The 23,833-nt window shown below is 50.1% G+C and overlaps 1 protein-coding gene, 1 non-coding gene and 1 pseudogene across 5 annotated transcripts; 2 read left to right on the top strand and 1 right to left on the bottom strand.

The window, feature by feature from the left end:
- The first annotated feature begins 301 nt into the window (after nucleotides 1-301).
- NOL6 (nucleolar protein 6) lies at nucleotides 302-21,941 on the top strand. Of its 3 annotated transcripts, none has more exons than XM_054257147.2 (26): nucleotides 302-395; nucleotides 9,355-9,561; nucleotides 9,960-10,076; nucleotides 13,306-13,485; nucleotides 13,828-13,996; nucleotides 14,147-14,281; nucleotides 14,367-14,530; nucleotides 14,618-14,738; nucleotides 14,923-14,981; nucleotides 15,067-15,168; nucleotides 15,343-15,458; nucleotides 15,611-15,788; nucleotides 15,958-16,080; nucleotides 16,212-16,360; nucleotides 16,487-16,562; nucleotides 16,759-16,899; nucleotides 17,043-17,160; nucleotides 17,246-17,400; nucleotides 17,569-17,732; nucleotides 18,084-18,236; nucleotides 18,467-18,564; nucleotides 19,253-19,377; nucleotides 19,489-19,578; nucleotides 19,955-20,149; nucleotides 20,262-20,363; nucleotides 20,577-21,941. In XM_054257147.2, the coding sequence occupies exons 2-26, from the start codon at nucleotides 9,358-9,360 to the stop codon at nucleotides 20,724-20,726; spliced, it is 3,384 nt and encodes a 1,127-aa protein (XP_054113122.2). In that variant the 5' UTR covers nucleotides 302-395; nucleotides 9,355-9,357; the 3' UTR covers nucleotides 20,727-21,941. The 3 variants fall into 3 exon arrangements, 2 of the variants coding, with proteins under 2 accessions (XP_054113122.2, XP_035163840.3); XM_035307949.3 differs by lacking the exon at nucleotides 302-395 and adding an exon at nucleotides 7,726-7,858; XR_004745761.3 differs by lacking the exons at nucleotides 302-395; nucleotides 19,253-19,377 and adding an exon at nucleotides 7,726-7,858 and having other exon boundaries at nucleotides 19,423-19,578.
- LOC118148063 (U6 spliceosomal RNA) lies at nucleotides 4,786-4,892 on the bottom strand. The gene has a single exon (XR_004734844.1). It is a non-coding gene; the product is annotated as a U6 spliceosomal RNA (small nuclear RNA).
- On the top strand, nucleotides 11,873-12,761 carry LOC100388032 (proteasome subunit alpha type-3 pseudogene; annotated as a pseudogene). Its single transcript, XR_013534936.1, has one exon. The product of XR_013534936.1 is annotated as a proteasome subunit alpha type-3 pseudogene (transcript).
- Nucleotides 21,942-23,833: the final 1,892 nt, after the last annotated feature.

Raw genomic sequence — 23,833 nt, 5'->3', positions numbered from 1 at the left:
ACCATAATCAAGATGCAGAACAGCTGTAGAATCACTCTACGATTCCCTCCTGTCCATTTGCAATCAACCCCTTTTTGATCCCAAGGAACTCATTGACCTGTTTTTCTGTCAAAAGTGTCAAATTTAATCACTAAAATGATCTACAGTACTATGGAAAAATGTATAAGCACATAAAATACACAAACCAATTTTTTTAAAAGCTAATATTAATACATTACTATTACTATTACTATGAGATGCTTAAAAATTTTTCTTTTTTTTTTTTTTTTTGAGACGGAGTTTCACGTTGTTAACCAGACTGGAGTGCAATGGCACGATCTTGGCTCACCGCAACCTCCGCCTCCTGGGTTCAAGCAATTCTCCTGCCTCAGCCTCCCGAGTAGCTGGGACTACAGGTGCGTACCACCATGCCCAGCTAATTTTTGTATTTTTAGTAGAGACAGGGTTTCACCTTGTTGACCAGGATGGTCTGGATCTCTTGACCTTGTGATCCATCCGCCTCGGCCTCCCAAAGTGCTGGGATTATAGGCGTGAGCCACCCGGCCCAGCCTAAAAATTTTCTTTAGCATACCAACAAAAAATGAAGGTAGCATTGCATTTTACTATAGATGTGCAAATATTCAAAGTCCACCATTGTCCTATGGCTCAACAGTAATGTTTAAGAATACACTGGGTGGGCATGGCGGCTCGTGCCTGTAATCCCAGCACTTTGGGAGGCCGAGGTGGGTGGATCATCTGAGGTCAGGAGTTTGCAGCCTGGCCAGCATGGTAAAACCCCATCTCTACAAACATTGGCCCTGTAATCCCAGCTACTTGGGAGCCTGAGGTGGGAGAATCACTTGAACCTGGAAGGTGGAGGTTGCAGTGAGTCCAGATTGTGCCACTGCACTCCAGCCTGGGCGCTAGCAAGATTCAAAACAAAACAAAAATGTGTAAAAATACAAAATTAGCTGGGTGGTGTTATGTGCCTGTAATCCCAGCTACTCGGGAGCCTGAGGCAGGAGAATGATCCCAAGAGGCAGATGGTGCAGTGTACTGTACCACTGTACTTCAGCCTGGGAAACAAGAGTGGAGCCTTAAAAAAAAAAAGACTCAGATCTCATAAACTGCAAAAAAAGAAAAGAGAAAAAAAAAGACTATACTGTAAAATAACAATCTTAACAATCTTTAGAGTTAAGTCATATCTTTGTTGACTATATGAACCATGAGTAAGGTATTGTTCTTTGGTATTAACACTGTCAAGTTACAGACCACAGCTGGTTCATAGAAAAACTACTTTAAATAATGAAATTGAATTCCATAAAAATTTTCTACAGGATCAACTCAACTATAAGACAGAGACACAAAACTGTCAGGTAATATTCTTTTTTTTTGAGGCGGAGTTTCGCTCTTGTTACCCAGGCTGGAGTGCAATGGCGCGATCTCGGCTCACCGAAACCTCCGCCTCCTGGGTTCAGGCAATTCTCCTGCCTCAGCCTCCTGAGTAGCTGGGATTACAGGCACGTGCCACCATGCTCAGCTAATTTTTTGTATTTTTAGTAGAGACGGGGTTTCACCATGTTGACCAGGATGGTATCAATCTCTTGACTTCGTGATCCACCCGCCTCAGCCTCCCAAAGTGCTGGGATTACAGGCCTGAGCCATCGCGCCCTCCTATTTTACCAAGATTTCTATATATTTTCGTTTTGAAAGAAAGATACTCATTTTAAGAAGTGCCTCTAGGCACAGTGGCTCATGCCTTAAGTTATTTCAGCATTTTGGTAGGCTGAGGTGGGAGGATCAATTGATGAGTTTGAGAACAACCTGCCCAACATGATGAAAACCCGTCTCTACTAAAAAAATACAAAAACTAGCTGAGCATGGTGGCATGCACCTATAATCACTGCTACTTGGGAGGCTGAGGCAGGAGAATCGCTTGAACCTGGGGAGGCAGAGGTTGCAGTGAGCTGAGATCATACCACTGCACTCCAGCTTGGGCAACGGAGACCCTGTCTCAAGGAAAAATAGCTAACTAAATAAATAAAATTAATAGCTAACGTTTGCCAAACATCACTATTTGACAGGCTCTTTACATATAGCATCTTATTTAATCTGCACAAGAATCTATGGCATGGTCATTATTAGAATATTCGTTTTATAATTAAACTAAGGCTTAGAACAGAACAGTTTAAAAGTCATCTGAGTTAGCCAGGTGTGGTGGCTTACACCTGTAATCCCAGCTGACCAACATGGTGAAACCCTATCTCTACTAAAAATACAAAAATTAGTTGGGCATGGTTATGCACACCTGTAATCCCAGCTACTTGAGAGACTAAAACAGAAAAATTGATTGAACCTTGGAGGTGGAGGTTGCAGTGAGCCAAGATTGCACCACTGCACTCCAGCCTGGGTAACAGAGTGAGACTCCATCTCAAAAAAAAAAAAAAAAAAAGTTACCTGAGTTCACTCAGTTAATAAATGGCAGAACCTGGGTTGACCTTAGCCATCACATGTCAGCGTGACTGCTGTTAACCAGCATGCTATTGTCAACCTAAAGGAAAAAACTGAGGCAAAATTAATATAAGTAGAATTTACTTGGGCCAAACTTGAGACCCACAACCCAGGAGCATAGATTTCAGTTACCCTGCATATATGTTCTAATTAGTAGCATACAAGTGTGTTTGTTTATTTATTATTTTTATTCAGATGAAGGTCTTGCTATGTTGCCCAGGCTGTTTTTTTGTTTGTTTATTTGTTACAATTTTATTTAAATAGAGACAAAGTCTTACTCTTTGCCCAGGCTAATCTCAAACTCCTGGGCTCAAGCCATCTACCCACCTCAGCCTCCCAAAGTGCTGGGATTACAGGCATGAGCCACTGCACCTGGCTCCCAGGCTGGTCTTTAACTCCTGGGTTCCAGAGCTCTTCCTGAGGCTGAGTGTGGTGGCTCACACCTGCAATTCCAACACTTTGGGAGGCCAAGGCAGGTGGATGGCTTGAGCCCAGGAGTTCAAGACCAGTTTGAGCAACATAGTGAAACCCAACCTCTTTAAAAAAAAATCTTCCTGTCTTAGTCTTCTGAGTAGCTGGGATTACAGGGACACACCACTGCCCCCAACATGACAAATGTTTTTGGCTTTTTTTGAACTTTTTATTTATTTATTTGTTCTTGCTGTGTTGCCCAGGCTAGTCTTGAACTCTTTCAGCTCCTGCTTCAGCCTTCCAAACAGCTCAAATCACAGGTGTGAGCCACCATGTCCGGCTAACAAGTGAGGTTTTTTAAGATTGTTTTTGTTTTTGAGACGGAGTCTCACCCTGTCGCCCAGGCTGGAGTGCAATGGCTCCATCTCTGCTCACTGCAACTTCTGCCTCCGAGGTTCAAACCATTCGCCTGCCTCAGCCTCCTGAGTAGCTCGGATTACAGGCACCTGTCACCATGCCCAGCTAATTTTTGTATTTTTAGTAGAGACGGGGTTTCATTATATTGGCCAGGCCGGTCTCAAACTCCTGACCTCGTGATCTGCCTGTCTCAGCCTCCCAAAGTGCTGGGATTACAGGCGTGAGCCACAGTGCCCAGTTGAGGTTGTTTTTTTTTTTAAAACAGTCTTGCTCTTTTTTTAAACAGTCTTGTCGCCAAGGCTGGAGTACAATGGTGCAATCTTGGCTCACTACAACCTCCACCTCCTGGGTTCAAGTGATTCTCCTGTTGCAGACTCCCAAGTAGCTGGGATTACAGGTATCCACCACCACGTGTGACTAATTTTTTGTATTTTTAGTAGAGACGAGGTTCATCATGCTGGCCAGGCTGGTTTTGAAGTCCTGACCTCAGGTGATCTGCCCATGGGCCTCCCAAAGTGCTGGGATTTTGGGCATGAGCCACCGTGCCCAGCACAAGTGAGTTTTTAAAGTCAGCTGGGCATGGTGGCTCACGCCTGTAATCCCAGCACTTTGGGAGGCTGAGGCGGGCGGATCACGAGGCCAAGAGATCAAGACCATCCTGGCCAACATGGTGAAACCTTGTCTCTACTAAAAAACTACAAAAATTAGCTGGGTGTGGTGGCTCACGCCTGTAGTCCCAGCTACTCAGGAGGCTAAGGCAGGAGAATCCCTTGAACCAGGGAGTTGGAGGTTGTAGTGAGCCAAGATCTCGCCATTGCACTCCAGCCTGGCGACAGAATGAGACTCTTTCTCAAACAAACAAAAAATAAAAAAGAAGAGGCAGTTTCCAAGTTGTTTACCAAAAATTTACATTAAAATAACAAACTATAAATTGGCTATACTTTTTTTTTTTGAGGCTAAGTTTCGCTCTTGTTGTCCAGGCTGGAGTGCAATGGCGCCATCTCAGCTCATTGCAACCTCCGCCTCCCGGTTCAGGTGATTCCTCTGCCTCAGCCTCTGAGTAGCTGGGATTACAGGCATGATGTGCCACCACACCCAGCTAATTTTGTTTTTCTTTGTTTGTTTGTTTGTTTGAGGGGGAGCCTTGCTCTGTTGCCAGGCTGGAGTGCAGTGGCGTGATCTCAGCTCACCACAACCTCCACTTCCTGGGTTCAAGCAATTCTCCTGCCTCAGCCTCACAGGTAGCCAGGACTATAGGTGTGCGCCACCACACCCAGTTTTTGTATTTTTAGTAGAGACGGGGTTTCACCATGTTGGCCAGGATGGTTTCGATCTCTTGACCTCATAACCCACCCGCCTTAGCCTCCCAAAGGGCTGGGATTACAGGCGTGAGCCACTGTACTCGGCCAAAATAATGGGTAAGGTATTTTTTTTTTTTCTTTTAAAAAAAATTTTTAATTTACAAATAATTTTATAGAATGCTTCACGACTTTGTGTGTCATCCTTGAGCAGGGGCCATGCTAATCTTCTTTGTATCGTTCCAATTTTAGTATATGTGCTGCCAAAACGAGCACCAACGTTGTATTTTTAATAGAGATGGGTTTCACAATGTTTGTCAGGCTGGTCTTGAACTCCTGAGCTCAAGTGATCTGTACCTCAGCCTCACAAAGTGCTGGGATTACAGGTGTGAGCCACCACACCCAGCCTATACCTTGTTTTTTGTATCTCAACTTCCAGGAGCATGAAGATAATGGGTAAGGCAGCTAGTCAGGAACAAAATACTTTTATATTTATTTATTTATTTTTGAGACAGGGTCTCGCTCTGTTGCCCTGAAGCACAGTGGTTCAATATTGTCTTAGAGCAGCCGCAACCTCCTGGGCGTTAGCAATCCTCCCACCTCAGCACCCCTAGTAGCTAGTATCACAGGTGTCCAACACCAAGTCCAGCTAATTATTTATTTTTTTGTAGAGACCAGGTCTCATTATGTCACGCAGGCTGGTCTTTAACTGCCGACCTCAGGTGATCCGCCCACTGTGGCCTCCCAGTGCTGGGATTACAGGCATGAGCCACCATGTACGGCTGCTTGGTCCTGTTTTCATGTGTTCACAGTCAAGGGCAAAAAGAGACAACTGGGCTAAGCAAGTGACTCATGCTTGTAATCCCAGTGCTTTGGGAGGCTCATGTGGGAGGATTGCTTGAGGCTATGAGGTCAAGACTGCTACCAAATATTAAAAAATTGGCCGGGCGCGGTGGCTCAAGCCTGTAATCCCACCACTTTGGGAGGCCGAGGCGGGTGGATCACGAGGTCAAGAGATTGAGACCATTCTGGTCAACATGGTGAAACCCTGTCTCTACTAAAAATACAAAAAATTAGCTGGGCATGGTGGCGTGTGCCTGTAATCCCAGCTACTCAGGAGCTGAGGCAGGAGAATTGCCTGAACCCAGGAGGCGTTCAGGCACTCCAGCCTGGGTAACAAGAGTGAAACTCAATCTCAAAAAAAAAAAAAAGAGAGAGAGAGAAAGAAAACATATTAGCCTGGGTGCAGTGGCTCACACCTGTAATCCCAGCATTTTGGGAGGCCAGGATGAGCAGATCACTTGAGGTCAGGGTTTCAAGACCAGCCTGGCCAACAAAGTGAAACCTCGTCTCTACTAAAAATGCAAAAATTAGCCAGATGTGGTAGCGTGTGCCTATAAGCCCAGCTACTCTGGAGGCTGTGGCAGGAGAAACTTGAACTTGGGAGACAGAGGTTGCAGTGAGACAAGATGGTGTGCCTGGGTGACAGAGCAAGACTCCGTCTCACAAAAAAAAGGGGTTGGGGGAGAAAAGAAAGTATATAGCATATCTAAATATGTTTAGAAAATGTATTTTAGGCATTTAGTTAAGACATTGGCTGGGTGCAGTGGCTCAAGCCTGTAATCCTAGCACTTTGGGAGGCCAAGGATGAGCAGATAACTTGAGTCCAAGAGTTAGAGGCCAGCCTGAGCAGCATGGTGAAACCCTGTCTTTACAAATTAGTTGGGTATGGTGGTGCATGCCTGTGGTCCCAGCTAGCCAGGAAGCTGGGGTGAGAGGATGATTTGAGTCCAGAGGTGATATTTATGCTGAGGGATGAAAGATGAAAAGTAGAATAAGCCAAGAAAGCACATTCCAAGTGGAACAAACAGCTTGGGTGAAGTCCTGGAGGTGAGAAAGAACTTAATACAATGAAGGAACTGAAAGAAGGCTGATGTTGCTGGAGCTCAAGGAGCAAGGGGTGGAGTAGCAAGAAAAATGATGGGGGTCAGGCTTGGTGGTTGACGCCTGTAGTCCCAGCACTTTGGGAGGCAAAGGTGGGAGGATCACCTGAGGTTAGGAGTTCGAGACCATCCTGGCCAACATAGTGAAAACCTGTCTCTACTAAAAATACAAAAATTAGCTGGGCATGGTGGCACATGCCTGTAGTTCCAGCTATTTGGAAGGCTGAGGCTGAGGTGGGCGGCTTGCCTGAGCTTGGAGTTCAAGACCAGCCTAGGCAACAGGGTAAAACTGTCTGTACTAAAATACAAAAAATTAGCCAGGCGAGGTGTGTACCTGTCTCTACTAAAAATACAAAATTAGTCAGGCGTGGTGGTGCATATCTGTAATCCCAGCTACTCTGGAGGCTGAGGCAGGAGAATCACTTGAACCTGGGAGGCGTAGGTTGCGGTGGGCTGAGATCGTCATAGCACTCCAGCCTGGGCAACAAGAGCAAAACTCCGCTCAGGGAAAAAAAAAAAAAAAAAAAATTAGCCTAGCCGGGTGTGATGGCACCCGCCTGTAATCCCAGCTACTTGGGAGACTGAGGCACGAGAATCGCTTGAACCCGGGAGGCGGAGGTTGCAGGCTGAGATCGTGCCACTGCACTCCAGCCTGGGCGACAGAGCGAGACTCTGCTAAAAAAAAATAAAGATAAGTAAATTATTTGAAATTGTAATAAGCTAAGTAATAAGTAAAAACTGGAGAAAAGCCATAACAATAATCTGGGAACAAAGATGATGTGACGGACTAAACCTGGCGGCAATGACAGAGAAAAATGAATAAATTCAAGGTATATTTTGGAGGTAGAACTGACAAGATTTGTTAACTGACAAGGTGTAGTAAATAAAGAAAAAGGGAGGAATAACTGCTGTAAACAACCCGTTTGGACTCAAGCGAAGGAAGCCGACGGAAAAAAGAAAAGCAACAACCTAGCTACCGACAGGCTTCCGGTCTAGCGTCGCGAAGAGGCCGTAAATCAGAGAAATCAGTTTGGCCCCTCCCTTAATGGGCGGTCCTGGAGACTGACAGGCCAATGGCAAGCGAGTAGTCGAGGGATAATCCAATAGCTCTGGAGTGGGTGGTGTCCTGAGGATATGGGGTCCGCGGGACTTCGGGCCTGGAGTTTGGAATTTCCGCCCACGTGGGAAGCTGCTCTATAGATCCAGCTTGAATCTCAATTGTGGGAGAGTCCTGGGTCGCGAGTGATGGATCCGGCGCCAGCTGGAAAGCAGCTGCGCGGAGCGACTGGAGGGCCCGAGGTGGGTTGAACCATCTGGGAGGAACAGAGGCTCAATGTGCGCTCCCTTGGCTGCAGGGCCCGAGATGGCGGGTCCTGACAGCTTGCGGGTGAAGGCCATGCGGGCGGCCCATTCTCAGCCTGTGGCACTGAGACAGGGCTTGCTAGGGGGAATGGAACCTGGCAGTATTTGGACAGAAGCAGTGAAGCCAGTAGAGCCTCTGCTCCCTTCTTGAGCTCTGCACCTCATAGTTGAAGAGACCCATACTTGGGTCGTTTCCTTTCCTGGGTCCTCCTTGAGGATAAGCGCATTTTCCTTCCTCTACAGAACTTGTGTCCAGTTCTGTGCTGCCCGCTGTAGCGGAGGGCATACGGTGCTTCTCCTGGAGCACTCCAGTAAGGCTTTCTTGGGTGAGAGGGATCGTAGAGGGGATGGGCCCACGGCTGCAGGGGAAAAGTTTGGGATCCTGCATGCTTGCCTTTGAAGCCTGCTCATAGTACGTGTGTACCAGTTGTGGAACCTCGAGTGAGTAGTGAGACTTTAAGTGTCTTCAGGAATAATTGTAAGGATTTAATGACTTACTAAATGTATCCTCTGGGGTCCAGTCCGTTCTAGCTCCTTCCATCAATGAGTACTTAGTATATACTGAGGCAGTTGGGGTATAATAGAGGAGGTGGAATCTGGTGGGATTTGGTTAGAGAGAGAATGGAAAAGATATTTGAGGCGTCCCAGGCCTATATCAGCAGAAGAAGAAACTACCTGAAAATACAAGTGGCTTGGCCATTACTTAGGACAGAGCCCAGTCAGCTTCTTTTGTTTTTTAAAGACTGTATTTCACCATGTTGGCTAGTATGGTCTCGATCTCCTGACCTTCTGATCCGCCTGCCTAGGCCTCCCAAAGTGCTGGGATTACAGGCATGAGCCACTGTGCCCAGCCTCTTTTTTTTTTTTTTTTTTTTGAGACAGTCTTGCTCTGTTGCTCAGGCTGGAGTACAGTGGCACAATCTTAGGTCACTGCAGCCTCCGCCTCCCAGGTTCAAGTGATTCTCCTGCCTCGACCTCCTGAGTAGCCGAGATTACAGGCATATACCACCACACCCGGCTAATTTTTATATTTTTAATAGAGATGGGGTTTCCCCACGTTGCCCAGGCTGATTTCGAACTCCTGACCTCAGCTGATCCGCCTACCTCAGCGTCCCAAAGTGTTGGGATTACAGGCGTGAGCCATGGCGTCTGGCCTGGGCCCAGTCAGCTTCTATTCCTACCAGTTCCAAACAGCTCCATGCTTGTGGTATCAGGTAGACACGAGAGCTCTTAACTCAAGGAATTTTCAGTTCAGCACTCAGTGGTGTTCCTCCAAGTAATGATTCTCCTGAGTTTTACAAAATCTGACTCCTATTCAAAAGAGGGACCAGGAACAGGTGAAGACTTTACTCACAACCTGTCATGATCGCACTTTAGGCAGCAGATGCTTCATACCTATGACCTCACATGGGCTTCTCCCTCTCTGGCCATAGGTGATGGAACCAACCCTGGAAGGCAAAGGCAAAGAGGGGAAAAAGGCATCCTCTAGAAAGCGTACACTGGCTGAGCCTCCTGTGAAGGGCCTCCTGCAGCCAGTGAAGCTCAGCCGGGCAGAACTGTACAAGGAGCCTACCAATGAGGAGCTTAATCGCCTTCGGGAGACTGAGATCTTGTTCCACTCCAGCTTGCTTCGTTTACAGGTACTGTTGAGTGTCTGGGGCTTGGATTAGAGGGGAGTACCTGGGACCCTGAGGCTTATGGACTATCTTCCACCCTCTGTCTTTTTTTTTTTTTTTTGAGACGGAGTTTTGCTGTTGTTACCCAGATTGGAGTGCAATGGCATGATCTCCGCTGACTGTAACCTCCACCTTCTGGATTCAAGCAATTCTCCTGCCTCAGCCTCCCGAGTAGCTGGGACTACAGGCGCGCACCACCATGCCCAGCTAATTTTTGTATTTTTAGTAGAGACGGGGTTTCACCTTGTTGACCAGGATGGTCTTGATCTCTTGACCTCGTGATCCACCTGCCTTGGCCTCCCAAAGTGCTGGGATTATAGGCGTGAGCCACCGCTCCAGGCCTCTTCCAACCTCTCTTACAGGTAGAGGAGCTACTAAAGGAAGTAAGGCTGTCAGAGAAGAAGAAGGATCGGATTGATGCCTTCCTACGGGAGGTCAACCAGCGGGTCATGAGGGTGCCCTCAGTCCCTGAGACAGAGGTAAGCAGGTGGCCTGGAAAACTGGGAAGCCCATGAGGGCCCACCCTGCCAGGTTCCATTTCCTCTAGGATGCCCTGACTGCCTCAGTATATACTAAGTACTGTGAGGGTGACTCCAGCAGGGGCCTTGTTGTTACTCTCTTTAAGGGTAGGGGTGCAGGGAGCTCATTCTCAAGGCAAGGAAGCTTAGCTGGGAGCGTGGTCATCTGTGTATTCATTTAGCAAGTACATGCCTTGTAGTGTTTGTGTTCTTACGATATATCAGTAAACAAAATAGCCTATGCTCTAATGTTGAGGTTATATATAATAGATAATAAGTATGACAGGTAAACTAAATGGCAGTGTTAGAATGTGGTAAACACTGGAAAAAGGAAAAACTAGGACAAGCAAGGTCGGGATTGGGCATATTGGAGGATGGGAGTGGTTTATAAGTTTACGTGTTCACAAAGTAGGCCTTACTGAAGTGACTTTTGTGTAAAGACTTGAAGAAGGTGAGTCAGCTATATAGATATCTAAGGGAATAAGAGCATTCCAGGAAGGGGGACAGCCAGTACAAAGGCAGGAATGTTCCAGGTACATTCCTTGGAATGAATGAGAAAGATAGAAGGAGATGAGTTTAAAAAGGTGATGGGGAAAAGTAGCATATCATGCAGGGAATTGTATCCCAAAATAAGGACTTTGGCTGTTGCTCTGGATGAGATGGGGAGCCACTACTGGGTTTTATTTTGCAGAGCAGTGATGCCCTCTAACTTTTAAAGGTTCACTTTTCAGCCAGGCGCAGTGGCTCAAGCCTGTAATCCCAGCACTTTGGGAGGCCGAGGTGGGTGGATCACGAGGTCAAGAGATCGAGACCATCCTGGGCAACATGGTGAAATCCTGTCTCTACTAAAAATACAAACAATTAGCTGGGCATGGTGGCACGTGCCTGTAATCCCGGCTACTCAGGAGGCTGAGGCAGGAGAATTGCCTGAACCCAGGAGGTGGAGGCTGGGTAACAAGAGGGAAACTCCGTCTCAAAAAAAAAAAACAACTTCACTTTTCCAGCCTTAAGAAGTTTAGTTTTAGAAAAGTTTACTCTGGCTGTTGTGTCAAAAGTAGAATGGAGAGGGACAACGGTGAGAGTTAGGAACTAATATAGGCACTGAGAAACGGTGGCTGAAACTAGGGTGGAAAGTAGAGAGGCGATTCATTTCTTTTTTTTTTTTTTTTTGAGATGGAGTCTCGTTCTTGTTGCCCAGGCTACAGTGCAATGGCATGATCTCTGCTCACCACATCCTCCATCTCCTGGGTTGGCCTTCCGAATAGCTGGGATTACAGGCACACGCCACCACACCTGGCTAATTTTGTATTTTTAGTAGAGATGGGGTTTCCCCATGTTGGTCAGGCTGGTCTGACCTTAGGTGAGCCACCTACCTCAGCCTCCCAAAGTGCTGGGATTACAAGTGTGAGTCACTGTCTTTTTTTTTTTTTTTTGAGATGGAGTCTTGCTCTGTAGCCCAGGCTGGAGTGCAGTGGTGTGATCTTGGCTCACTGCAACCTCTGCCTCCCGGATCCTGGTTCAAGCAATTCTCCTACCTCAGCCTTCCAAGTAGCTGAGATTACAGGCACAAGCCACCATGTCCAGCTAACTTGTATTTTTTAGTAGAGACGGGGTTTCATCATATTGGCCAGTCTGGTCTTGAACTCCTGATCTTGTGATCTGCCTGCCTTGGCCTCCCAAATGCTGGGATTACAGGCATGAGCCACCGCGCCCTGCCTGATTTTTTTTTCTTTTTCTCTCTTTTTAAAAAAATTTTGTGGGTTTAGCACGATGAGCTCCATCGTCACCGGGTATGACCTGTCAGCCTTTACATTCTCTCTTGACGGAAGAGTTTTTCAAATTGAATATGCTATGAAGGCTGTGGAAAATAGTAGTACAGCTATTGGAATCAGATGTAAAGATGCTGTTGTCTTTGGGGTAGAAATATTAGTCCTTTCTAAACTTTATGAAGAAGGTTCCAACAAACAACTTTTTAATGTTGATCGGCATGTTGGAATGGCAGTAGCAGGTTTGTTGGCAGATGCTCGTTCTTTAGCAGATATAGCAAGAGAAGAAGCTTCCAACTTTAGATCTAACTTTGGCTACAACATTCCACTTGCAGACAGAGTGGCCATGTATGCGCATGCTGTTAGACCTTTGGGCTGCAGTTTCATGTTAGGGTCTTGCAGTGTGAATGACGGTGTGCAGCTCTGCATGACTGACCCATCAGGTGTTTCATACAGTTATTGGGGTTGTGCCATTGGCAAAGCCAGGCAAGCTGCAAAGACGGAAATAGAGAAGCTTCAGATGAAAGAAATGACCTGCCGTGATATTGTTAAAGAAGTTGCAAAAATAATTTACATAGTACATGATAAAGTTAAGGATAAAGCTTTTGAACTAGAACTCAGCTGGGTTGGTGAATTAACTAATGGAAGGCATGAAATTGTTCCAAAAGATATAAGGGAAGAAGCAGAGAAATATGCTAAGGAGGCCGGGCGCGGTGGCTCAAGCCTGGAATCCCAGCACTTTTGGGAGGCTGAGGCGGGTGGATCACGAGGTCAACAGATCGAGACCATCCTGGTCAACATGGTGAAACCCCGTCTCTACTAAAAATACAAAAAATTAGCCGGGCATGGTGGCGTGTGCCTGTAATCTCAGCTACTCAGGAGGCTGAGGCAGGAGAATTGCCTGAGCCCAGGAGGTGGAGGTTGCCGTGAGCCGAGATCACACCATTGCACTCCAGCCTGGGTAACGAGCGAAACTCTGTCTCAAAAAAAAAAAAAGAAAAAAAAAATATGCTAAGGGGTCTCTGAAGGAAGAAGATGAATCAGATGCTGATAATATGTAACATTTACTCCAGCATCTATTGTATTTTAAATTCCTACTCCACTGTAACTATTTAGCCCTGTGGATTATAAATACTCACTGTCCAATTTTCATTACATTTTTGTCTTATAATGAAAAAAAAAAATTTATTTTTAGAGAAGTCCATTTCCAAATACATTTTGGTAGTAAAATGGGTATTCTTAACAGAGATAAGGTGGTTTAAGTGTTTTTGGCTTGGGAAAGTCATATGGAGTTGTCTTAGCAGGGAAGACATATGGGAGTTTGGTTTCAAACATACTGATGTGTTAAGATGTCTTCTAGACATAAAGGCTACGTGTGAGGAAGTCAGTTGAATCAATATGTATCCTCATCTCTGCCCCCACAGCTCACTGACCAGTCATGGCTCCCAGCTGGGGTTCGAGTACCCCTCCACCAACTGCCCTATGCTGTGAAGGGCTGTTTCCGCTTCCTGCCCCCAGCCCAGGTTGTTGTTGTGGGCAGCTACCTTCTAGGCACCTGCATCAGGCCAGACGTCAATGTGGATGTGGCACTGACCATGCCCAGGGTAAGGTCAAGGGTTTAGGGAATAGGGGCCCACCACCTGACTATCTACAAATCCCTGGATCCCTCTTTCTTATCTGCCATTTGCCAGGGGATCGATGTCTGAATTCTAAATCAGAAGAGTGGACCATTGCAAGCATCCTGAGGGCGGCTTAGATTCCTTGGCCAGTTGCTGTCCTTCTGGAGCTTTGCCCTCCTGATCTGAGATGTGGGCCTAGTGTTGCTAACTATGTCTCAGGCGCTTCTGTCAGCAGAGGAGCCTGGCACTCTCACTTTGGCTTCATCTTGGCCTGCAGCTCCACAAGCACTTATGTGCCTGGCCTTCTCTTCTCCCCGGCCCTTCCAGGAAATCCTACAGGACAAGGACGGGTTGAACCAGCGCTACTTCCGCAAGCGTGCCCTCTACCTGGCCCACTTGGCTCACCACCTGGCCCAGGACCCCCTCTTTGGCAGTGTTCGCTTCTCCTACACCAATGGCTGCCACCTGAAACCCTCACTGTTGCTGCGGCCACGTGGTGAGACTGAGACACACTGGGTTGAGGGCACAGCATGGGGTGGTAAATTTGGAGGAGGAGGCACAGAGGCCTCAAGTAAGGGAGGACAAGATGGGGAACGCTTTGGCTCCAAGGGCTTCTGCAGAGTCTCAGGACCCCCATCTCTGCCAGGGAAGGATGAGCACCTGGTCACTGTACGTCTGCATCCGTGCCCTCCACCTGACTTCTTCCGTCCATGCCGCCTGCTGCCAACCAAGAACAATGTGCGCTCTGCCTGGTACCGAGGGCAGAGTCCTGCAGGGGATGGTGAGCAGGCTCTGGTGTCGAGGTGGAGGTGGAGGGTGGAGGTGTGGGGACTTTTCCTCTCATGGTTTCCCTTTTCTTCCCACAGGTAGCCCAGAGCCCCCTACCCCCCACTACAACACATGGGTCCTGCAGGATACAGCTCTCGAGTCCCATTTGCAGCTCCTGTCAACCATGCTGGGTTCAGCTCAGGGCCTGAAGGACGGTGTGGCACTTCTGAAGGTCTGGCTGCGGCAGCGGGAGCTGGACAAGGTGAGTTGGGGGTGCCCAGCCTCCCTGCCTGACCACATGCGTGATGGGCAGGTTCTGACCTCAGGCCTCTCCCTCTGTCTCTTTCAGGGCCAGGGTGGGCTTACTGGGTTTGTTGTCTCCATGCTGGTTGTCTTCCTTGTGTCTACACGCAAGATCCATACCACCATGAGTGGCTACCAGGTCCTGAGAAGTGTCTTGCAGTTTCTGGGTAAGGCAACTAGGTGGGGAAAGGCCTTGGGCTCCACTCCTCCCGGAATCCTTTCATCCCAGCAGGGGTCTTTTGGTTTCTTGCCATCAGACAGATGAGCAAACTGAAGCAGCTGAGGGAGGGTGTCACTAGGGCTGGGTCCCCAGAGGGAGATACCTTCTGATACACTTGTGGTTCACTTTAGCCACTACAGACCTGACAGTCAACGGGATCAGTTTATGTCTCAGCTCAGATCCCTCTTTGGTGAGTTGGGGAAGGGCCAGGTCTATGCCAGGAGGTCCAAAAGTAAGGTGCCAATGCTGACCTGCTTCTCTCTACACCTCCCAAGCCGGCCCTGGCTGACTTCCACCAGGCCTTCTCCGTTGTCTTCCTGGACTCCTCAGGCCGCCTCAACCTCTGTGCTGATATCACTGCCTCTACTTACCACCAGGTACCCATGGGCTCCCAGTCCCCTGATGTTCCAGCCTAGACTCTGTCCATTTTGCAAGTACCAGAACCCTAGAAACTCCTGTTCAAAGAGTTAAATTCAGGGCATGTCTCCTGGTCTAAGCCCTTGGATCAATGAAGGGCACAGGGATGGTCTCTTTTTACTCCGTGGCTCCAGGTGCAGCATGAGGCACGGCTGTCTATGATGTTGCTGGACAGCAAAGCTGATGACGGGTTCCAGCTGCTGTTGATGACCCCCAAACCCATGATCCGGGCTTTTGACCACGTCCTGCAGTGAGTTTAGGGGTGACAGGGTATGTTGGCGGGTCCTGTCTCTTTGGGGTGGGGCAAAGGTCTTTAGATAGGGACTCAGATTGTTGAGGGAGGAGATGGTACTAGGGACCAGCAACCTGATTCCCCCTCTTTGGCCCTCTGTACCCCTCCAGTCTTCGTCCACTGAGTCGCCTGCAGGCAGCATGCCACCGGCTGAAGCTCTGGCCAGAGTTGCAGGACAATGGTGGGGACTATGTCTCAGCTGCTTTGGGCCCCCTGACCACCCTCCTGGAGCAGGGCCTGGGGACACGGATGCACCTGCTGGCTCACTCTCGGCCCCCAGTCCCGGAGGTGAGGTGGTGTAGGTTGGGGAGTTTGGGTCTGAGTGGGGCTGTATCCAGGGTCCCAAGAGACACAAAGGACATTCCTCTAACTAGGTGTTTCTAGCTGGCCAGTACATAGGTTTCCAGGCCAGGCTGGAAGATTCAGGGACTGAGCTCAGCCTTTTGAAATTCTGCAGTGGGACATCAGCCAAGATCCACCAAAGCATAAAGACTCTGGAACCCTGACCCTGGGACTCCTCCTCCGGCCTGAGGGACTGACCAGCATCCTTGAGCTGGGTCCAGAGGCAGACCAGCCTGAGGTGAGGGACCCCAGCTTATACACTGGAAGGAGCGGGGCAGCTCGTCCCCACGGGACCTGGACTGAAGCCTGTTGGGGAGGGTCCACAGAGCCCTTCCTTCTCCAGTGCTGCTACCACCCTTGCCTCCTCAGGCTGCTGAATTCCGCCAGTTCTGGGGATCCCGCTCGGAGCTTCGGCGTTTCCAGGATGGAGCCATCCGGGAAGCTGTGGTCTGGGAGGCAGCCTCTATGTCCCAGAAGCGCCTTATTCCCCACCAGGTGGTCACCCACCTCTTGGCACTGTGAGTGTTAGCATCTGGATTCCAGGAGGCAGTGTGGGCTGGGGAGCCTTTTCTGGGGGATGGCCCAGGCAGATGAGTGAGAACATAGCCCCACATTTTCTCACTGTGTCTGTGCCTCTTTTTCAGCCATGCCGACATCCCAGAAACCTGTATTCACTATGTGGGGGGTCCCCTGGATGCACTTATCCAAGGCCTGAAAGAGGTAAGGGTCTCAGGGTCAAAGCTAGTGATTGTAGAGTAATCTGCAGGGAGAGTCCTTTCTGTTTTAGCCAGCTTGCACTTCCTGGCATGTCCAGCAGGTGGCGGTGCTGGCTCTGCTGCCGCCTGAGCTGGGACAGAATCCAGGTGGTGCTGGCCTTTCCCAGGGTCCAGCCTCCTGACCGTCTTCTCCCTCTCAGACCTCCAGCACAGGCGAGGAAGCCCTGGCAGTGGCAGTACGTTGCTACGATGACCTCAGTCGCCTACTGTGGGGACTGGAGGGTCTCCCACTGACTGTGTCTGCTGTTCAGGGAGCTCATCCAGTGCTGCGCTACACAGAGGTGAGTTGCCACAGGGCAGGTGACCTTTCTGCTTGGTGGCCCCACCTCTCCTCTGGTCACCCAGTATTCTACTGTTCCAACTCCCGACTCTGGGCACTCCCTCTCAGTCCCAGGCCCCTTCCTCAGCCTGCCTTCTTCCACAGGTATTCCCACCAACTCCAGTCCGACCAGCCTCCTCCTTCTATGAGCCTCTGCGAGAGAGGTCCTCACTGTTGCCCCGGCCTGATAAGCCCTGTCCAGCCTATGTGGAGCCCATGCCTGGTAAGAGGGTCCTTGGGAGGAAGTGGGAGGGATAGTTCCCACTCCAGGCCACAGTATGAAACCTCTTACTCCTCTTCTCCCTCAGTGGTTTGTCACCTGGAGGGCAGTGGCCAGTGGCCACAGGATGCTGAGGCCGTGCGGCGGGTACGAGCTGCCTTCCAGCTGCGCCTGGCAGAGCTGCTGAGGCAACAGCATGGTCTGCAGTGCCGCGCCACTGCCACACACACGGATGTCCTCAAGGTTAGGCTGGTGCAGGCAGCTATGTTCCCAGGGAGGCGGGGCACCAGGGATGTCAGAGCATGGAAGAAGACACCCCTTGGGGCACCAAGCTAACAGGGCCGTAGGCCTCAGAGTACCCCTGGGATCCTGGGCTGACATAGCCTTCTCTTTCCGTACCTTCTTCCAAAGGATGGATTTGTGTTTCGGGTTCGCGTGGCCTATCATCGGGAGCCCCAGATCCTGAGGGAGGTGCAGAGTCCAGAGGGGTTGAACTCGCTCAGAGACACACCTGCCTCCCTCTGCCTTGAGAGAGACACAAGGCAGTTGCCACTGCTCACCAGTGTCCTGCATGGGTAAGGCCACCTACACAGGTTCTTGCTGTCTGGGGTCCATCTAGCCCCTTCTAGCCCCCATCCTCCTCGCCTAGCCACCTAACTCTCTGGGGTCCAGATGGTATCATAGTTAGGGGTATGAGTTCTGGAGTCAGCATTCTGGAATCCTGGCTCTGCCGCTTACTGACTGTGACCCTATGGTCAGATTTTCCTCCCTGGTTCCTATATTTCTCATCTGTAAAATGGAGATAACACTAGGGTCAATTTGTTGTAGCCTTTGTTAAGAGAACATGAGATTACATATATAACCTGTTAGCACCCAGACTGGGCCCTGGGTGCCTGAGTCTTGCTGACACTCCCTCTTCTCCCCAGACTGCAGCAGCAGCACCCAGCCTTCTCTGGTGTGGCGCGGCTGGCCAAGCGATGGGTGCGTGCCCAGCTTCTTGGTGAGGGGTTCACTGACGAGAGCCTGGATCTGGTGGCTGCTGCCCTTTTCCTGCACCCTGAGCCCTTCACCCCTCCCAGGTGATTCCCTCCACTTTTTCCCTAGCTGGGAAGTTCCCTTGGGGCCAGCCATCATCCTTCATGCTATACCTTAAGTCTACATGGGAATGGGTTGTTGAGCAAGTGACAGGAGGGGTTCTAAGATACCCTGCTCCCCCCATCCACACCAGGGGGTCTGAGCACCATAGACTGAAGGAGGCCTGGGGATATATGACTGGACCCTGGACTCTTTGCCTACTCCAGCCCTTTAGTTCCCCCCAGGTTGGCTTTCTTCGATTCCTTTTCCTGGTATCAACGTTTGATTGGAAGAACAACCCCCTTATTGTCAATCTCAACAATGAGCTCACTGGTAAGTGGTAGAACTGGGGTCAGACTGCTGGAAGAACTGCCCTTTATGGATTTCTGGCAAGGGTTTTCCCTGGCAGTATTAGGTTTTCTCTGTGCCTTCCCAGCCTCGAATGTCTCAACGTGACCATTGAGACGTGGTTTGCTCTCAGTTGTCAGACACAGAATGAGGGTGGTAAGCAAGCTACCCGGGGGAAGGGGGATGCTGTGGAAGGAAGAGGAGAATAGAAGGGGGATCCTGTATACCAGGTGAGAGGTATTAGGGCAAGGAGCCAGGAAGTGTAGCATAGATACTCAGACCTCTTGGCAGGGTGGGAATGGTGATTTCTGGTTGTAACATGAGGCACTCCTGGTCTCTGCAGAGAGCAAGGTGTCAGGTTCCTAATTCCCCAGGTGTGTGGAAGCCCAGCATGGGAGGGGGCCGGGGGCAAGACTCAACTTGTGCAGGCCTGGAAACCACACTAGGGGTGCTGAGCAGTAGAAAAATCTGCCCCTGGGCTGAGGTTGGGAGATTAATGCCCCACCCAGTTGAGGCAAATTCGTTGTCCCTTTGGTCACCCTTGCCACTTGGTAAAGGGTGTTGAAAAATACCTGTGATGAGCAGCTATTGGGGGCACTGTAGGAGTACCTGGGGAGTAGAAGGCGTCTTCCAGGGAGGGCCAGGCTGACCCAGCACCCATTCTTGTCTCTAGTGGAGGAGCAGGTGGAGATCCGCAGTAGCTTCCTGGCGGCTCGGGCACAACTCCCCGTCATGGTCATTGTTACCCCCCAAGACCGGAAAAACTCTGTGTGGACACAGGATGGACCCTCAGCCCAGGTTCAGCCCCATAGCTGCCCCCTGATGTGTGGTTTTTTTCCCAAGGAAAAAGGCTCAGCCTGAACTGGGAGAGACCCACTGTCAGTTCCAGTCTGTGTCTGTACCCCGCAGATCCTGCAGCAGCTTGTGGTCCTGGCAGCGGAAGCCCTGCCTGTGTTAGAGAAGCAGCTCATGGATCCCCGGGGGCCTGGGGACATCAGGGTAAGCTTCTGACCAGCAGTGACTCCAGGGCCTTTGGGGATTCTGTCTTTTGGAAGTTCAGAGTTCGGGGATCTCACAGGAGGCCCAGTCTCCTTGTTTGGTGAGACTGGCAGAGGAGGGGTTGAAGTTGCCGTGGTGCCTGGGGTGGCGGAGCCTGGGGAAACTGAGCTCCATCTGGGCCTCCTGTTTCTAGCCTGTGCTCCTGCGGGGCTTCGCACCAGCTGCTGCCTCTGTGGGTCTTAGTGTTTCTGTCTTCACACGGGCATGTGGGCCCATAGTGGGTGGTCAGATGAAAGGGAAGGAGGAAACCAAGGTGGGCTTGGTCCAGTTCCCCATCAAGTGGGTCCTGCTGATCCCTCCTTCTCCATTTCCTTAGACAGTGTTTCGGCCACCCTTGGACATTTACGATGTGCTGATTTTCCTGTCTCCCCGCCATATCCCGCGGCACCGCCAGGCCGTGGACTCACCAGCCGCCTCCTTCTGCCGGGGCCTGCGCAGTGAGCCAGGGCCCTCGTCCCTGATGCCCGTGCTGGGCTACGATCCTCCTCAGCTCTATCTGACACAGCTCAGGGTTGGTCCTAAACAGCTGAATGACACTGGGGAGGGGACTTCAGGTGAAGCCGAGGCTGTGGAGGAGCTCTTGAGTGCCTGTCTGTAATCTTCTCTATTCTGTCCCTTTCTAGGAGGCCTTTGGGGATCTGGCCCTTTTCTTCTATGATCAGCATGGTGGAGAGGTGATTGGTGTCCTCTGGAAACCCACCAGCTTCCAGCCCCAGCCCTTCAAGGTGCACTGGCTGGTGACAGCCATGTTCCTGAGTGTGTGCATGTGGCTCCCTGTGGGCATGCATGTCTGTGTGTAGTCTGCCCTATGGGCAACCCCGTGTCAGGTGTGGAGTGCATGGGCTTGTGTGTCTATCTCCACCACCTGCTCTGCCCCAGACTGGTATCTCTGGGTGTGCCACTGACACTCAACCCTCATCTCTTTCTGATTTCCCCAGGCCTCCGGCACAAAGGGGCGAATGGTGATGTTTCAAGGTGGAGAGCTGGTAATGGTGCCCAATGTAGAAGCAATCCTGGAGGACTTTGCTGTGCTGGGTGAAGGCCTGGTGCAGACTGTGGAGGCCCGAAGTGAGAGGTGGACTGTGTGATCCCAGCCCTGGAGCAAGCTGGACATGGCCAGCAGGACTTTGGACCTCTAGAGCAAGATGTCAGTGGGCCAACCTCCACTCTCCCTGGACACAGATCCTTCATGGAGGGCCTGCTAGCTGAATATGCTGAATCATCTGCAGCAAAGCCCAGCCCCAACTTTTTCTATGATGCTCTAGCATTGGGGCAGGGGCATGGTGGCCCGTGTCATTTCCTGGGCCTGACGATCCTAGAAAAGGAGTGGGAACCGGCTCAGAGAAAGAACTGAACCCCGGAGATTCATCCAGGCGGATGAATCTATTAGCCCTGGGTCAACACCTGCCCCCAGTTTCCCTCTCCTTTCTTAGTCTTCTTCTAGAAACAGAGAAGAGGGCGTGTGCTTGGGAGAGTCTCTGTCTTTTTCCTATTGCCAGGACTTGTGCCTGGACTTCAGTCTGCCCTTCATTGCAATGTCAGGCCTTTAGATGGGACCCAGAGAAAAGGTGGCCTTTCCACTGACACTGAGCAGTAGAAAGGGGCTATATGTGTATGAATAGACTGCAGTGAAGGAGCACAATGCCCACCTGTGTTGGTGCCACTTCCCAGGATGGAGACAGTGGAAACAAACTGAGGACAGGAAGGGCTGGGTAGGTGAAGGGATCGGGGGACTGGTAGTCCCCCAGTCTTGGAGAGGTGCAAAAAGTACTGGGTGTTACCCTCTGGCTGCATCTGCCCTGGCTGTTTGCCCTTTCATGTCACAAACTGCCACTACTATGCACCTGCAGTGGGGTTGCAGAGATGAGGGAGACTAAGTTTTGCTCCCCAAGAGCTCCCAGGGGCTGAGGAGGAGGATGCTGCCTCCTTTCAGTCTGGTCTGCACCCCCTTTCTGGCAGCCTCTCTGCTTCCCCTAATTCTGGCTATTTTTCCAGACTCAGCTCAAATAGTCCCCTCCTTAAGCCTATCCCTCGCCCAGAGCCTGAGGTGATCTTTCCCTCCTCTGAACTATTAGAGCAGTTACTGTGTGTTCAGTTTGCTTGGCAGGCACACACAGTGGCATAAACTAAATTGTTTTGAACCCTGATTTAAATTGCAGCTGGGTGTGGTGGCTCATGCCTGTAATCTCAACACTTAGGGAGTCAGGAGACTCCCTTGAACCCAGGAGTTCTAGACCAATCTGGGCAACATAGTGAGACCTCATCTTTTTAAAATAAACAGTTAAATTGCTTAATTTCCCCCATGTTCCTGGCCTGTCTCCTCCTTTTACATAGTTTTAACCTGGTTTCCTGTATGTAAACTCCTTGAGGGCAGGGAACATGTTTGAACATAGATTTCTTCATGTCCTTCCTAGCACTTATTACAGTGCTTTGCTCAGGCCATCCAGCACAGGCAGGTGGAGGGCAGGGAAGCCCACTCTGGAAGATTACAAAGTAAAGGTAATCTATTTGTGAACTCTGCCTGGAACAAGTGGGTGGTGATGGTGAAAGAGAAAGCCTAAGAGATAATAGAGCTGACGTTTATTGAGTGCCTAATAGGGGCCAGGAGGGGTTAGGTGGTGGTATACATATCTTACGTGTGGAAATTTGGTCATACAGTCACAGGAACCCTACGGAGTAGGTGCTTTATTTTATTTGAGACGGAGTTTTGCTCTTGTTACCCAGGCTGGAGTGCAATGGTGAAATCTCGGCTCACCGCAACCTCCGCCTCCTGGGTTCAGGCAATTCTCCTGCCTCAGCCTCCTGAGTAGCTGGGATTATAGGCACGTGCCACCATGCCCAGCTAATTTTTTTGTATTTTTAGTAGAGATGGGGTTTCACCATGTTGACCAGGATGGTCTCCATCTCTTGACCACCCGCCTCGGCCTCCCAAAGTGCTGGGATTACAGGCTTGAGCCACCGCACCCAGCCCTGAGGTGCTTTTATTTACCTTCATTTTCTGAGTGAGGGAACAGGCTCAATGCAGGGGCCTGCCGTGGAGGAACTTTGATGCCTGGCTAGCAAACTCCGTCCTCAAGATGAGAAGCTGCATGTGGGAATTCCGGCCTCCAATTCTGGCTCACCTGTTGGTCTTTGTGAATCTGTGCTTGCCCCTAGTCACTGCCATGGAGTAGCTCAGCCCAGGGTTGAAATTAGAATAGGGAGGGAATAAATTGGCTGCTTGTGTGAGCTGGAGTCTGTATCTCTCCCTCTGCTGTTCATTCCTAAGCTTCAAGCATCACCATGCCAGGCTTTATTTTCAGGGAGTGAAATGTAATCCCATCCCTTGTGGAGCCCCATGGTTCGTAGTCATCCTTGGCTCTTCCTCCCTTGGTGCCTTGGACTATTTGTCCACAGTCCCTCCATGGGCTCCTGGGAAGCCCAGGGGTTGCTGGCCTGTTGCATTTCCAAGTCAGTTGCCTATAGCTTCAGGCCCTTCACAAACTCAGCTCTGGATTATCCCTTTGAGGGAGGGGGTGAAGTCTGCCCCCAGGCAGGACTGTAGCAGGTATCTCGAAGAGGCGCAGTTACCAGTCCCAGTGGGAACCCAGCCTGACCCTGCCAACTTACATGGCTCTGGGCAAGTCAGTTACCTTTGCTGGGATCAGTCTTCCGACCCATAAAATAGGCACAGTAATGGCTTTGTCAGCTGACTAGTGCCCAGTGACAAGGGAAGAGGGCTGAGAATTTAGAACCCTGAGGTGCTGCACCATCCCTCCCTGTTCTCCCTGCTCCAGGTCCACTGGGGAGGTGGGTGGGCAGGAAGCCCAGGGTCTAATTTCTTTTTTTTTTTTTTTTTGAGACGAGTTTTGCTCTTGCCCAGGCTGGAGTTAAATGGCATGGTCTCTGCTCACTGCAACCTCTGCCTCCCAGGTTCAAGCGATTCTCATGCCTCAGTCTCCTGAGTAGCTGGGATTATAGGTGCCTGCCACCACCCCTGTCTAACTTTTTGTATTTTTAGTAGAGATGGGGTTTCATGTTGACCAGGGTAGTCTCAAATTCGACCTCAGGTGATCTGGCTGCCTTGGCCTTCCAAAGTGCTGGGATCAGGCATGAGCCATCATGCCCAGCTTTTTTTTTTTTTTTTTAAAGAGACAGTGATCTCACTATGTTGTCCAGGCTGGTTTCAAACTCCGGGTCTCAAGTGATCCTCCAG

The sequence above is a fragment of the Callithrix jacchus genome, chromosome 1 (genome assembly GCF_049354715.1).
Source record: "Callithrix jacchus isolate 240 chromosome 1, calJac240_pri, whole genome shotgun sequence".
Taxonomy (NCBI): Eukaryota; Metazoa; Chordata; class Mammalia; order Primates; family Cebidae; genus Callithrix; species Callithrix jacchus.
Note: the sequence above shows the minus strand (reverse complement) of the source record. Positions and strands in the feature narration are given on the sequence as shown.